The sequence below is a fragment of the Delphinus delphis genome, chromosome 10 (assembly GCF_949987515.2).
Source record: "Delphinus delphis chromosome 10, mDelDel1.2, whole genome shotgun sequence".
Taxonomy (NCBI): domain Eukaryota; kingdom Metazoa; phylum Chordata; class Mammalia; order Artiodactyla; family Delphinidae; genus Delphinus; species Delphinus delphis.
In genome coordinates, this window is record NC_082692.2 from 23045343 (window position 1) to 23060217 (window position 14875).

General features: G+C 48.5%; 1 protein-coding gene and 1 pseudogene across 1 annotated transcript; both read right to left on the reverse strand.

Moving 5' to 3' along the window:
- LOC132432943 (MHC class I polypeptide-related sequence B-like) overlaps positions 1-14875 on the reverse strand; it is a 159508-nt pseudogene that overhangs the window by 67400 nt on the left and 77233 nt on the right.
- C10H6orf15 (chromosome 10 C6orf15 homolog) lies at positions 10512-11919 on the reverse strand. The gene is made up of 2 exons (XM_060023330.1): positions 11789-11919; positions 10512-11555 (listed from the first exon to the last, which is right to left on the reverse strand). Exons 1-2 carry the CDS (start codon positions 11865-11867, stop codon positions 10699-10701), a joined length of 936 nt encoding a protein of 311 aa, XP_059879313.1. The 5' UTR covers positions 11868-11919; the 3' UTR covers positions 10512-10698.

Genomic DNA, 14875 nt, shown 5'->3' on the forward strand with positions numbered 1-14875 from the left:
AGAAGGAAAGACCACAAGAGACCTTGGGCAGGACAGACTTCAGGACCAGAGAGATAGAGAGAAAGAGATGGAGCCCTGGCTAGTCCTTTTTTTTTTTTTTTTTTCCTTTCTGCAGTACGCGGGCCTCTCACTGTTGCGGCGTCTCCCATTGCGGAGCACAGGCTCCAGACGCGCAGGCTCAGCGGCCATGGCTCACGGATCTTCCCGGACCGGGGCACGAACACGCATCCCCTGCATCGGCAGGCGGACTCTCAACCACTGCGCCACCAGGGAAGCCCTCTGGCTAGTACTTTTAAAACTCTGGGGCCTCACACTTACTCAGTAAGAGCATCAGTGTTTGCTTTTATTCCCCACTGTTGCTGCTTGTTCCGGCTTACAAAGCTACCCAAAGCCCTGGCTCCTCCACGCATCCCCTGCCTCGGCCTCCCTCTAGTGGAAGTCTGCGGAGTGACAGGAGCGCAGGTTTCCCCACTTCCCGTCTTAAAAACGTTAGTGATCTTACCCACCTCGCAGAATTGTAGTGAGGATAATTAATGGCTATAGATTGGGCAGCAACAGAAATGGCAATAGTTGTAGCAGCGGTGCTAAGTGATTTACATGAGTCGTCTCGTTGAATCCATACAAGTTGGGGAGCGATATTATTATCTCCGTTTTATAAAAACTTCGAGAGCTGCTCTAACCTGCCCCGGGTCAGCAGCAACGACGGCCAGAATCAATGTGTTCTTACAGTAAGCTGCCTAGTACTCTCTGTCTTTCCTCAGTGCTGGTTCCTTCCTCTTGTCTTCCCTTGGAAAGCATTACAGAGGGGTTTACCTCATATAAAATGAAGCAAGAGAATTCATCATTTATATTGTTGATAATGCCTACCTTGGATGGTTGTTTGGAATCAGAGAAAATTGTAATAATAGTAACAGCAGCAAAAGTTTATTGAGTTCTTATTGTGGCAGATACTATGGTCAGCATTTAACATGCAATTATTTGCTTGAGTCATCTCAGCAATTCTATCCCATGGGATCTCTGACTATCCCCCCCTTTTACAGATTAGGAAACAGATTTGGAGAGTTTAGTGCCTGGCCCATTACTTACAGTAGTTACAACCATAATTATTCAATGTCATGAGAAAGGCACAGGGCAGAGGAGTTCAGTGAGGGGTCAGGAAAGACTTCTTGAACAAGGAGTCATTTGCAGAGGGGTTGGTTTGTTTGTTGGTTTGGTTTCTTTGTTTTCATTGTAAACCTAGTATTGTATGTATATGCTCCTTGAAAAAGTTCAAACGGTGCCTATGGTTACAAAGTAAAAATCTGAGAAGCTTCCACCACCAGGGAGTAACTGCTGAATAACACCCTGAAGGAACTTTCTCCATGAATATACCGTCTAAAAAAGAGATCAAGCTGTACGTCTCTATTATTTTCTTTTTTCTGGGTACCTTTTTTTTTTTTTCTTTCCTGATTTTCACTGAGGAGGGGGGTGGGTGACGGGAGCAAGGGTGCGGGGCGGCCACGGGCTTGAGGGCTGGCCGCTGGGCCAGGTGCTGGGCAGGGGCCAGGTACTTGCTTGTTTGCATGCATTCACTGGTTCTAAAGCCACTCTCTGAGTTCCTCCAGTAGTGTCCGCCCTGGCCTAGAGCAGGGCCCAGGGATCAGGGTGAGGAACAGAGGAAGCCAGAATCCAGGGGGCCAGTTGGCCACATGGTAATGACCTTCAGTGCAAGTTCCAGGCTCTGCAACCAGCTGATACTTGAGCAGGGGAGTGGCCTGACTAGAGCTGACTTTTTAAAAAATTGTATTAAAATACACATAACATAAAATTCACCATCTTGGCCATTTTTAAGTGTACAGTTCAGTAATATTAAAAACATTCACGGGCTTCCCTTGTGGCGCAGTGGTTAAGAATCTGCCTGCCAGGGCTTCCCTGGTGGCGCAGTGGTTGAGAGTCCGCCTGCCGATGCAGGGGACACGGGTTCGTGCCCCGATCCGGGAAGATCCCACATGCCGCGGAGCGGCTGGGCCCGTGAGCCATGGCCGCTGAGCCTGCGCGTCCGGAGCCTGTGCTCCGCGACGGGAGAGGCCACAACAGTGAGAGGCCCGCGTACTGCAAAAAAAAAAAAAAAAAATCTGCCTGCCAATCCCAGGGACATGGGCTTGAGCCCTGGTCCGGGAGGATCCCACATGCCACAGAGCAACTAAGCCTGTGCGCCACAACTACTGAGCCTGCGCTCTAGAGCCCACGTGCCACAACTACTGAAGCCCGCGTGTCTAGAGCCCGTGCTCCGCAACGGGAGAGGCCACTGCAGTGAGAAGCCCGCGCACCGCAACGAGGAGTAGCCCCCGCTCGCCACAACTAGAGAAAGCCTGCGGGCAGCGACGAAGACCCAACGCAGCCAGAGATAAATAAATATAATTAATTAATTTTAAAAAAACCAAAAACCATTCACATTGTTGTGCAGCCATCACCACCATCCATCACCATAACCCTTTACATCTTGTAAATCTGAAAGTCTATACCTTTTAAACAATACCTCCCTGTTCTCCCCTCTCCCCAGCTCGAGCTGACCTTAGGATGGGCTGCAGGAGACAAGGCCTGTGGGTAAGAGGCCAATTAGGAGATGGCTGTAACCACCAGGGCCAGAGGCCATGAGGATCCCCATGTGAGAAAGAAGGGCACAAACAGGAAACGAATTTAATAATTAAATAAAAGCACCTCCCTGTGCACGAAACACTCACTGTGCCAGGCCGCCTGAAGGCTTCTGAGGAGTCATTTCCTCTCCGGGTGACTTGCCCAGCTGGAGTCAGCAGCCAACAAATCTGAAGCTCTTTTTTGCACCCATTTCTCACATTATTGAAGCTCCTCCATCATCAAAACCTCCCCCTTAGCTCATCAACACTCACTCCCCTTCAATCCCTTCTCCACTCTGAAAAATCACTTTGAAAGGTAAATATGTTTCTCCCCTGCTTCAACCTCTGAATTCTCATGGTTCTTCAGATATGGATAAAACCCCCAAACCCCAAATCTCTAAGAGGGCCTACAAGGCCCCGCAGGATCTGCTCCAGTGCCTCCCCTCCTCAAACAGCTGTTCCTTCTTCTTCTTTTTTTTTTTTTGGCCGCTCTGCATGTGGGATCTTAGTTCCCCAACCAGGAAACGAACCCACGCCCCCTGCACTGGAAGCGTAGAGTCCCAACCACTGGACCACCAGGGAAGTCCTACACAGCTGCTCCTTCTGCCTGGAAGGTGCCTGCCCTGCCACGATCCTCCAAGCCCCTTCACACACACACAGACACACACACACACACACACACACACACACACACACGGGACTGCCCTGCTCTATAACACATCACTGTTTTAAATTCAGTATTCTTCATGTAAACATGTGATGTGTTTTTCACCCCTGTTAGCCTGTAAGGTCCAGGAGGAAGGGACCATGTGAGTCGTGTTCCCTACTGTAGCCCCAGTGCCTTGACATAGTAAGTGTGCAATGTTGACAGCTAAATGAGTGAACAGTGTAACCTGCTCTCAAGCAAGTTATCTTAGAGTCCACTGCACTGAGTTGCAGATGACTGGTAACAACTCGGGTGATCCTGGAGAGAAGACTGGAGAGGTGGCAGGTGAAGGAGGTGTATGTTAAAGGGTTTGCATAGTTGCTAGGGCTGCCCTACACAGCATCACAAACTGGGTGTCTTAAACAAGAGAAACCTGTTGTCTCGCTGTTCTGGAGCTAGAAATCTGAACCCAAGGTGTCAGCAGAGTTGGTTCCTTCTGAAGGCCCTGAGAATCTATCTGTTCCATGCCTCTCTCCTTGCTTCCAGTAGTCTCAGGCGTTCCTTGTCTTGTAGGTGACATTATCCTTATGTCTTTACATTGTCTTCCCTCTGTGTGTGTCTGTGTCCGAATTTCCTCCTCTTTATATGGACACCAGTCCTATTGGATTAAGCCCAACCCTAATGATCTCATGTTAACATGATTACTTCTGTAAAGACCCTATTTCCAAATAAGATGACATTCATAGGTACCCAGAGTCAGGACTTCAATATAGAGGGACATAATTCAACCCGTAACAGGGTTGAATATGGTCTCACCCTGAATGACTATAGCTCAAACAGACCTAGCCAGGTGCAGAAATCACTGAGCACGTAATCCTGTCCCAATCTAATGACTTCAGAGTCTCTACAGTGAGCTGACTCTGTGCCTCTGCTTTGTTCTCACACACAACCTGGTCCAGGGTGTGTTCCTCTCCTTCAGCCTCTTGGTGACATTAAAAGTCTTCTTAATTGGGCTTCCCTGGTGGCGCAGTGGTTGGGAGTCCGCCTGCCGATGCAGGGGACACGGGTTCGTGCCCCGGTCCGGGAAGATCCCGCATCCCGCATGCCGCTGAGCCTGCGCGTCCGGAGCCTGTGCTCCGCAGCGGGAGAGGCCACAACAGTGAGAGACCCGCATTGCAAAATTCTAAAATCTATACACTTAAAAAGAGTTTTATTCTCCAGTGAGATACAGTTTCACAGCCACTAGGCAGGCTCTAATAAAAAGACAGATAATAACAACTGTTGACAAGAATATGGAAAAATTGGAATCTTCATAGACAGCTGGTGGGAATGTGAAATGGTGAAGCAGCTTTGGAGAATCACGGTTCGGCAGTTCCTCAAAAGGCTTAACATGGGGTTACCATGTGACCCAGAAAGTCACTCCTAGGTATATACTCCAGAGAAATGAAAATACATGTCTACACAAATACTTGCACACACATGTTTATAGCACCATGATACATGATAGCCAAAAAGTGAAAACTGCTCAGAATATCCATCAACGGATGAATGGATAAATACAGTGTGTTGTACCTATACAATGAAATAATAGAGAATTCAACAATAAAAAGAAATGAAGTGCTGATACCTGCTACAACATGGATGAACCTTGAAAACATTGTGCTAAGTGAAGGAAGCCAGTCACAGAAGACTACATATTGTATTTTCTATTTATATGAAATGTCCAGAATAGGTAAATTCATAGAGACAGAAAGTAGAGTGGTGGTTGCCTAGGGCTAGGGGAAGGGGAATGGGGAGTGACTGCTAATGGGCACGGACTTTCTCTGGGGAACAATGAAAACGTTCTAAAATTGATTGTGGTGATGTTTGCACAACTCTGTGAGTATACTGAAAACTGAAGTATAGACTTTCAATGGGCAAATTGTATGGTGTGTAAATTAATATCTCAAGAAAGTTTTTTTTTAAGTTTTATTGACTCAACTAGTCTTCTTTAATTAGAAGAAGGAAGAGGAGAAAGAGAAAAAGGAGGAGGAGGAAAGGAGAAAGAGGAAGAGGGGCGGGGAGGAGAAGGAAAGAGCCACAGCTCATGCTGGGGATCAGCAGCCCAGATCTGAATCATAAGCTGTGCGACCACGTCTCGTGTCCAGACAAGACTAAAGTGGTCACATGCCATTCCTAAGTTTATTGAAACCTCAGGATGGGATAAAAAGAGAAAATACTGACATCCTAGAAAGGCAACCCAACCCAAGAATAGAAGAGGAAAGAGAAGGAGAATAAAGAAATAAGTTTAAAAAATAAAAATGCATTATGGCAACGGGGAAAAAAATAAGGGTTTTTTAAAAAATAAAAAGAATTTAAGGAATAAAAAAAAAAGAAATAAGCTTAAATCCATGGAACGAGGCTTTCATAACTGATTTTTAGTGGAAGTGAAGTGATTGGTTTTGTAAATGTTATAATAACTTTTGTGTTTGTTTGCTGCTTGTGGGGGGTTAAGACATTTAAGAGAATCTCACACATCAGACTTGAGATCTGAATTAAATGCTTAAATTGGTTTAAGTGTGAAACAATGTCAATGTTTGAATAAAATTTGGTTTATTAAATCTGTAAGTTTTGAGGTAGTAGTTATGTAACTAGTATGCAGAGGAAGGTTGTTTTGTGCTTAAATGTTAATTGTTCAACAAACTCGTAAGGGTGATAAACTTTACATTACACAGAAATGCCTTAAAGTCCTTTAGACAATGGCGGTGTGTTCCAGGAGGGGAGGCTGGGGTCAGATAATTAAGGGCCCACTAACATAGTAGATTGGTTTTATCTTTCTAGGCTCATCATCTTCGCCCCTGTTCATCACTAACAGAGTCAGTTCTTCTGAATTCAGCATCTTACAATGTCACAGTGAACAGAGAGCCCCAAGGAAGTGGGGTACAGGAGAGGTGGGTTTTGATGGGGGTGAGGCAAGGGGGAAAGTCCAGTGCATGGGATGAATGGTCAGACCAGCCAGAGGGGAATCCTGATGGATTGTCCTGGGTAGCCAGGGAGCAGTTAAGCACCGCAAAAAGGTACATAGAGAGGAGACAGAGGAACACTGAGAAACATGCCAAAGAAAACGGCTTCCGCTCAATCAGTCATAACTGCCTTCCTGAGGCCAAGAAAGATTAAATGGTCTCAAAACTAGTTCACAACTTGTTTCTACCACCTTTCCACAGTGGGGCTTGCCTAACTGGAGACCCTATTAGACCAGAAATTATTTCACGTCAACCTAGCCCACTGCTTTATTTATTTATTTTTTTTATAAATTTATTTCTTTTTGGCTGCGTTGGGTCTTCCTTGCTGCGCGTGGGCTTTCTCTAGTTACGGTGCGCGGGGGCTACTCTTCTTTGCGGTGGGTGGGCTTCTCATCGCGGTGGCTTCTTTTGTTGCGGAGTATGGGCTCTAGGTGCGCGAGCTTCAGTAGTTGTGGCGTACGGGCTCAGCAGTTGTGGCTCATGGGCTCTAGAGCGCAGGCTCAGTAGTTGTGGTGCACGGGCTTAGTTGCTCCACGACATGTGGGATCTTCCCGGACCAGGGATCGAACCCATGTCCCCTGCTTTGGCAGGTGGATTCTCAAGCACTGCGCCACCAGGGAAGCCCCTAGCCCACTGCTTTAAACCAAACAGCAGGTATAGCACCAACTTTACTACCACCTCAGGATAAGCCATATCCACCCCACTGATCTCTGTGGGGACAATAACAACCCCGAACAGTCATTGCTACTGAGAATGTGAAAACCGTCCTTCCCACCCTGGCCACGACCATGCCTCTAAGACCTGAAACACCTATTCTCCTCCCACTATCCCTCCCCTGGACTGTACAGGCCTCCTTGACCAGGATATTCTGTGAGTGGACAGAACTAGAAACCCTGGCATATGACCAATCTTCCCGAGGGCTGGTGTGCTCACTCTCACGTGTGACAATCTGGGCTCATAAAAGTGTCTTCCTGATGTGTTTACCAGTTTCCTGACAGCAAAGGGAGAAAGCAGACCTAGAAAGAGGTAGAGGGAGTCCCCTGGTGGTCCTGTGGTTAGGATTCGATGCTTTCATTGCCGAAGGCGCGGGTTCTATCCCTGGTTGAGGAACTAAGATCCCGTGAGCTGCCAAACAATGAAAAAAAAAAAAAGAAAAGAAAGAAAGAAAGAGGTATAAAAAGGCAATAGGGGACATCCTTCCAGTGGAATGAGAGGAACACAAGAGGCAGGCATTTGGTCTGGAGAGACAAAAGCACAGTCTGGCTGCTGGTCTTCAGATGACATGAAAATGGCTGAAAATGGACGTGTCAGAGGAAGGACTCCAGGTGGTGATTAAACTGTAGGGGCTGGAGAGTCTTGCTTTCACCTGCTCTGTGCAGTTTGCCCAACTTTGCTTGTGGTTTCCAAGTGGTACCATACCCAAGCTCCACCTCTTACTGGCTGTGTGACCTTCAGCAAGTTACCTAACCTTGCTGAGCCTCAGTCTCTTCACCCGTAAAATAGAAATAATCAGAGTAAGTACATCCTAGAATTGTTGTGAGAGTTGAGATAACCCTGTAACACATTTTGTTCATGGTAAATATGTGATAAAGGACGCCATTATTACAATCACCCGAGAGTGTGTGTGTAAGTGAAAAACGTCTGAGAGAACACAAGTTTGTTTGAGGAATGAAATAATTCAAGGAGGAGCCAACTCTCCCTTCTTGATCTTGGAATAATTCTCTTGAGTGTAATTCCCAGGGGGAAGCATCACACCACACTCAACAGTCAACCGTGAAGTCAACTACGGCCACTACCCTGACCAGCCCACTGTGGGCTGAGAACTCTCCTTCTCTGAGACGCCACCAGGACTGCCTCACTGAGACAACATTTTGCATTATAATCAGGCCCTTACACCTGCTCCATTTTTCAGTCTCTAATGCACTTTATCATTACCTTTTTTTTTAATATTTATTTATTTATTATCATTTATTTTTTTTTATTTGGTTGTGGCCCAGTCTTAGTTGTGGCATGCATGTGGGATCTAGTTTCCTGACCAGGGAACGAACCTGGGCCCCCTGCATTGGGACCGCAGAGTCTTAACCACTGCACCACCAGGGAAGTCCTATCATTATCTTAATTAAGTTTCATAACAATCCTGCGAGGTAGATTGGACATCTGCTGTCATCCCATTTTACAGATGAGAAAACTAAGGTCTGCAGAGGCAAATGACCAGCCCAAATTGTCACAGCAGAGAGAGCTGTGTGGGCACATGGAAGGGGAACCTTGTCTTCCAACTTCCAGCCAAGTGCTCTCTCTACTGTAGAACCTTCAAGAAATGACTCCTGCTACTCCAGCAGCTACTTCCACCAATTAACCACTAATAAAAATGTAAAAATCTGTATATGAGCAGCAGCTCCCACTGCAGACCTTAGGACATTTATTATATCACAGATTACTGACCAATCTCATTTTTTTTTTTTTAATAGCAACAACTAGCCCTAAAGCAAAGACCAGTCCGACAAAGCTGACCACGGCTACCTGGGACCATCCATCAGCAGCGAGTAGTGGATGAACTGCACTCCCCCGGCTCAGTGTTACCTCTGTCAGCCTTGGCTCACCTCCCTCTCTGGGCCTCAGTATCTCCACCTGTATAATGGGCCCAGCAGTGCCTACACAATGGGATTGTTGTGGCAATTAGCTGGAAGGGTGTTGTGAAAGCAACTCGTCCAGAGTCTGGCACATAGCAAGTACTCATTAAAAATTAGATGGGTTTTTGTTAATTGCATAATATACTTGAACACTCCCTGGACACATAGAAAAATTTGGTTTGAGTCACTGACTCTGTCACGTGTTAGCTATGTCACCTTGTGTAAATTGCTTAATCTCTCTGAGCTTCAGTTTCTTTATCTTACAACCTCTTCCTCACAGTTGTTAATGAAGGTGAAAGAATGGAATGTACAGAGCATTCCCAAGCTAGGAAGGGTTTTGTGGGGTTTCTAGGGAGATGTCAGTGAGGCTCTGAGAAGGGTATGGTAGCAGTACAGATGGGAGTCTGTGTGCAGCCCTGTGGCTCAGGAATAAAGTGGAAGAAGAGAGAAAACAAGGGAGTCAGAGAGAGAGTGCGAGTGCGTTGACTCAGTGTTTGCTGAGTGCTGACCTTGGTCCAGACGCTGTCCGTGGTGCTGGGAGTTCCGCAGTGAACAAGCAAAGTCCCTTTCCCGTGGTGCTTGTGGGGAACAGAGGAGGGGAGTGCTGACACAGAATTTAAAAGTGCAAATAGGAGTGAGAGGGAGGCAGCCAGAAAGAGGGACAGACAGAAATGAGACCAAGCCTGAGAATGAGCTTGGGCTTGTGGAAGAGACAGGTGCTGAAAACAGAACTGCCTGCCCCAGGACAGGGAGAAAGTGAGAGTCCAGGGTGGGAAAGAACTGGGGGAGGAGGTTGGGGTGATAGAGGGCGGTGTGACTGGTGATGGGAAGACATGGGTGGACACCAGAAGTGTGCCCCCTGGAAACCCCATCACCCCCACCAGCTTCTGTTAACTTCCTTCTGCACTTTCTTAGAATGACCCTTCCTCACCCCACTCCAACTCCTGTACAAGGATACTGAGCTCCTGGGAAAACCAAAGGGAGGGTAGTGTGACCAAAAGAAGAGACTGTGTCATCACTTGAGAATAAACGCATCAAATGCAGCCATAGGCAGGACTGTTGGCTCCAAGTTTCTCTCTCCCTGTCCCTTCTCCCTTTCCTTTCTTCCTCTATTGAGGTCTGCTATTTGTTCAGCAAATGCCCAAAGTCTGTGGTTCTCTGGGGCACAGTGTACCAAGTGATGCGTGTAAGGGAGATCAATGCCTCTTCCACTTCCAAGAACCGTAACTTTCTGGGAAGAAAAGGTAAGCATAGACAAAAATGACTCTCTCTGACCCTCTGTGTCTCTGAATCAAAGACTATTCATTCCCCACTTGGTCCTGGTACCAACCTCCTGGACCTCATCCTTGCCTCCTGCCATAGGTGCCACCTCAGTTAGTCCTGCTGCCCCTCCTCCCCTTTTCAGATTCCAGGACTATTCTAGAACCAGCTCTCCCACTTGGTGCAGATGAGACCACAAGGCCCCACCCTCAAACACCTGGGCTTTGATCTTTTGCAAAGGATGGGGATAGCAAGAGAGTGTCAGGAGGACCCTAGAGGGACATGAGGATGACTAGAAAATGGGGATGGACAAAACTCCAGTTTGCACCCAGAAACAAAGACACTGACAAGAAGCGGATTCAGTAAGTGCTGTGTTTTATTGGAGATCAGCATATGGGGAGCAGGGAGGCAGTGAAAGTGGAGAGGACGCTAGAAAACAGCTGATAGGATCTTGATTTAGCTCATACTGCAAGGGGAGGGAGCAGGACTCCCCTCTCTGACTTCTAACTTAGGGCTGCCCCCGCTCTGTCATTCTCCTAACTCCATTATGACTCAGGGTTTTGAGGATTGGGAAAGCTGTCTGGGATGCTCCTATAAGAGCCAGGAGCACGGAGAACTCCGGGAGGAAATTGATTATTGCCTGGGTGTAGATAAATATTCTTCCTGCTAGTACCTGGATACCAATTAATAGTCTTCCATCTGGCACCTGGATACCCCCGGCTAGTACTTGGGTATGGATTAATGTTACCCCGGTTTCCCACAGGGTAAAAGGGTCTCCATCCAGTGCCAGGACCTCCACCTCCCCAGGGTACACTGGGACTCAGGGCCCCCCAGGGGAAACCAGGCAGAAGTGACCATGGAATCCAATTGAGGAGAGACCCGGGACGGGGTCGGGCAAGGATTTTTCTCGGGACGTCCAGCACAGTAGAGTGGAGTGGCCCTCTAGACTCAGAGTCCTGGGGGAGGAGTGAAGCCTCGGGTGAGGGGTCCGCGGGGTATGCAAAGGGCTCTGCAAGAAAAGGCCCACTGCCTGGAGGGAGGGCAGCCTCACTAGAAAAGTAGGACGGTTCTTCAGGCAGCTCTTCTCCCACGTAGTCCTCGAACACAGCAGGCATCATCGGCCAAGGGTCCTCCGAGGACCAGGAATCCATGTAGGGCAGCTCCCCAGATGGGGGCCACATCTGTACCCCAGCACCTCCTGCAGGTTGAGAGCCAGGTGATGGAGAAGCATTGGGCTCCAGAGGAGCCCTTGCCGAATCATTAGGCTCAGGGTCTGGTTTGGGCTGAGGATGTTCCAAGTTGGAGGGGCTGGTCAAGGAAGGTCGTTCAAGCAGAGGCAGGTTGATCCCCAAGTCTTGGGGAAATTTCTCCTCCAGCACACCGATGCTCCGGGCAAAGAGGCCTGAGGGAAGGGGAAGAGGAGGCAACCAGTGGACCAGATATTTAGTCTCAGTGCCCTCCCTTCCCTGACTCCCTGATTCCCTTTGCTTCAAGTCCCTTCACTTTGCCTGTGCCAACTCTTTCCTCCCTCAGGGACCCAACTGTACACACTCCCACCTTTACCTCTTCCCTCAGTCCCAGTTCCCCGAGGACCACCAGTCCGCTCCTGCCCAAAGGTTGCCACAGCCTCCATACCTGGGAGATGAAGACAGACCAGAAGCAGGCCCAGAGGAGCCCGGCTCCCTGCGACATGGCCCTGCATCTCGCTCTGCATCTCCCTCAGCCTCAAGACAGCCAGCCCTTTATCCTGTTAGTGGGTGGGGGACATCAGAAACAGGCTGAGCCAGTGGTTGTGGAAACAATATAGCTCTACGTTCCACCCTCGTTCCTAATTCATTCTGTGGCAACAGATGTCACTTGAATGACTCAGGGAAGCTGGGTGTTCCCACCCTGCTCCTCTCCTCAAGCTCCCCACCCCTTCCTAACCCAGGTGTCCTGGCTCACAGCTCATCACTCGTTGCCAGCCCTACCCTTCCTGGCTGCTGACACCAGGCACATGAGGACCTTCACCCTTGGGGTCCCAATCTCTTCACTGACTTCTCAACAATAGAAACACCTGATTCTGTTTCTCTTTGGGATCCATACCATTCTCTTCCAGCACCCCTTTCTCATGCATCCCCATAGCTACATCATCTTGACCTCAACCTGCAGGAGGTTCTGGGGTGCAGAAGTGGCCCCCTTCTGAGGGGCTGCTCCTAGATGAGACCCTGTGTCTAGGGAAATAGATCTGGTTCCCATCCTTAAGAGATGACGGTGTGTTGGTTTGCTATGGCTGCTATAGCAAGTCACCACAAACTTAATGGCTTACAACAACACAAATTTACTATCTTACAATTTTGAAGAGCAGAAGTCTGACATGGGTCTCACTGAGTTAAGATTGAGGTGTTGGTAGAGCCTTTCTGGAGGCCCTGGGGAAGAATCCATTTCCCTGCATCTTCCAGCTTCCAGAGGCCACCTGAGTTCCTCGGCTCATGGTCCCCTTCCTCCATGTTCAAAGCCAGAAACAGCAGGATCTTCTCACATGGCATCAGTCTGACCTCCCCTTCTTCCCTCTCCCATATTTAAAGACCCTTATGATTACCTCGGACTCACTCAAATAATCCCATATAATCTTTCTACTTTAAGGTCATCTGACTAACAACCGTAATTCCATCTGCAAACAGTTTCCCTTTGTTATGTAACCTCACATATTCAGTTTCCAGGCATCAGGACGTGGACATCTCTGGTCATGGGGAGGGCACAAGTCTGCCTACCTTAGATGGTCAAATGTGTCCACAGAATATACAAGAGATACAGAGAGAGAGAGAGAGAGCAGATGTTTCCAACTAAGTAGAAGGAGGGCATTGACATGTCAAATAGCCATGAGCTGATCATTGTTAAGGCTGATTGATGAGAGCATAGGGATTCATTAAGTATTTTGTCTACTCTTAAATATGTTTGAATTTTTCCTATAAAAAGTGTTTAAGCGCCTTTGTTTCTCTATTGCTTCCAAGACGCACCCAGACTAGGCTTCTCTTGTTGCATGAAGTTTAAATATTAGCTGTTAGGTTTTACTATTCCATCCTCATCCCCAGCCCCTGCCAGCTGGCTACTGGAAGGGTAAAGAGCTCCTCCAGATCTGGCCAGTGGACAACATACACTCCAATAAAAACTTTTTTAAAAAGAGTGCAGATCTGGCCAGTGGGTACAGGGCAGCAGCCTTTTGGGGTGACATCCAACAGCTTTGCAAAACATTTTGACCTGGATCACACCAGAAACTAGAGGAATACTCGTGTCAGAGGCTGCGTCCCTCCCACAATTGCAGTCCACAGAGCCTCTGAGGGCCTTGATTCCTGTCATTGGCTGCAGTCCAGGGGGCACATGGTAACCAAGGGTGACCCCACAGTGATGACAGAAACAGGACTGTTCTGGAGCCCTCCTCTGTCTTCAGTCAACCCTGCAGGTTGGCTCAGCTGCCCCAGGTCATTTCTGATCAACAAAACAAATTTCTGCTGATTCGAGAATTCAACAACAGTCCTAGATTTGGGGCCAGCTGACATCATCCCTATAGGAGGGAATGAGCTAGATCCTAAGGTGGGGGTGAATTCCTTTGCAGCCAAGCAGAGGCTCTGAGAGGTGGCCTGTGCTTTGGGGTGAGGCTCTTCCTGTAAGGGTGAGCACAGCCCACCCTCCCCTCCTTGGGGCATGAGAGCTTCCTTGGCCTCAGTGTCTTCCCTGCTGTCTCCAGAACATAGTCGCGTGGCCCTTGGCACCCTGTCTACTTTTTCAATCTTCTCCCATGGAGGCCACCTCCCCTTCCCCACTGTAGTGTTCAGCCCTCTCACCTCTCCCAGCTCTCACTCTAGAACCACAGCAGAGGCAGCAGGAGTGTGAAGGTGGAGAGGACACTGCTGGGAAGGACACTGTTCTGTCATGGGCTGGGGCGTTTCAATGTAGGTCAGTGGGTCACCTTGCTCGGCTGCACACCCGTCATGCCCCTGTCCTCTCTGTCTTTCACTTCCTCCACCCGCAGCTCCCAGAACCACGCCCCCCTTAGCTCCTACTCAGTCCCCAGGAATGTGGTCCGGGCTGCTGTGTTCCAGCCTTCCCAAGGCTCCTGGTGTCCCAGAAACCCAGGAAATCGATGCTCAGGACTCCCAGAGAGGATGGCATCTTGAAGGTGAGGCCAACTAATGGATAAGGAGAAGGAGTCAGGTGGGGAGGGGGAGGAAATCATTAAGGCTCTATGTAAGGAGAGGGGAGGACTGCAGAGTGAATGGGCAGTGGAACAAGAATGGATTTCCTGGGGCAACAAGAGAGAAGAGATGTGAGAGGAAGGATCTGGGAGACCAACTAACCCCTGCTTTCAGTTTAACAAATATTTATGGTTTTCCTCCTTTGTGGGAGGAGCTGTAAGATGTAAGAAATACCAGGCCAATTTATGAATGAAAGTGGGGGACACAGGACCTTTAGAGGCATAGGAGAGCATCACTCAGGTCCCAAGAGGAGACCCAGGGCTCCAAGAAGGCAAAAAGTCTAATCCAGTTCACACAGTTTATTGAGACATCTGTCCAGGACCCAGAGAGAGCAGGGAGCCTGCTCCAGTCTCTGCAGATACCCTGGTATCTCCTACACACAGGGAAGCCTCTGAACGTTGAGGGAAGTGGCAGCCAGGAAGGGGGACTGAGATGGAGACCTTGAGAGACAAAGAGGAATGTTGGGAACTCAAAAAGGGTGTGCTGA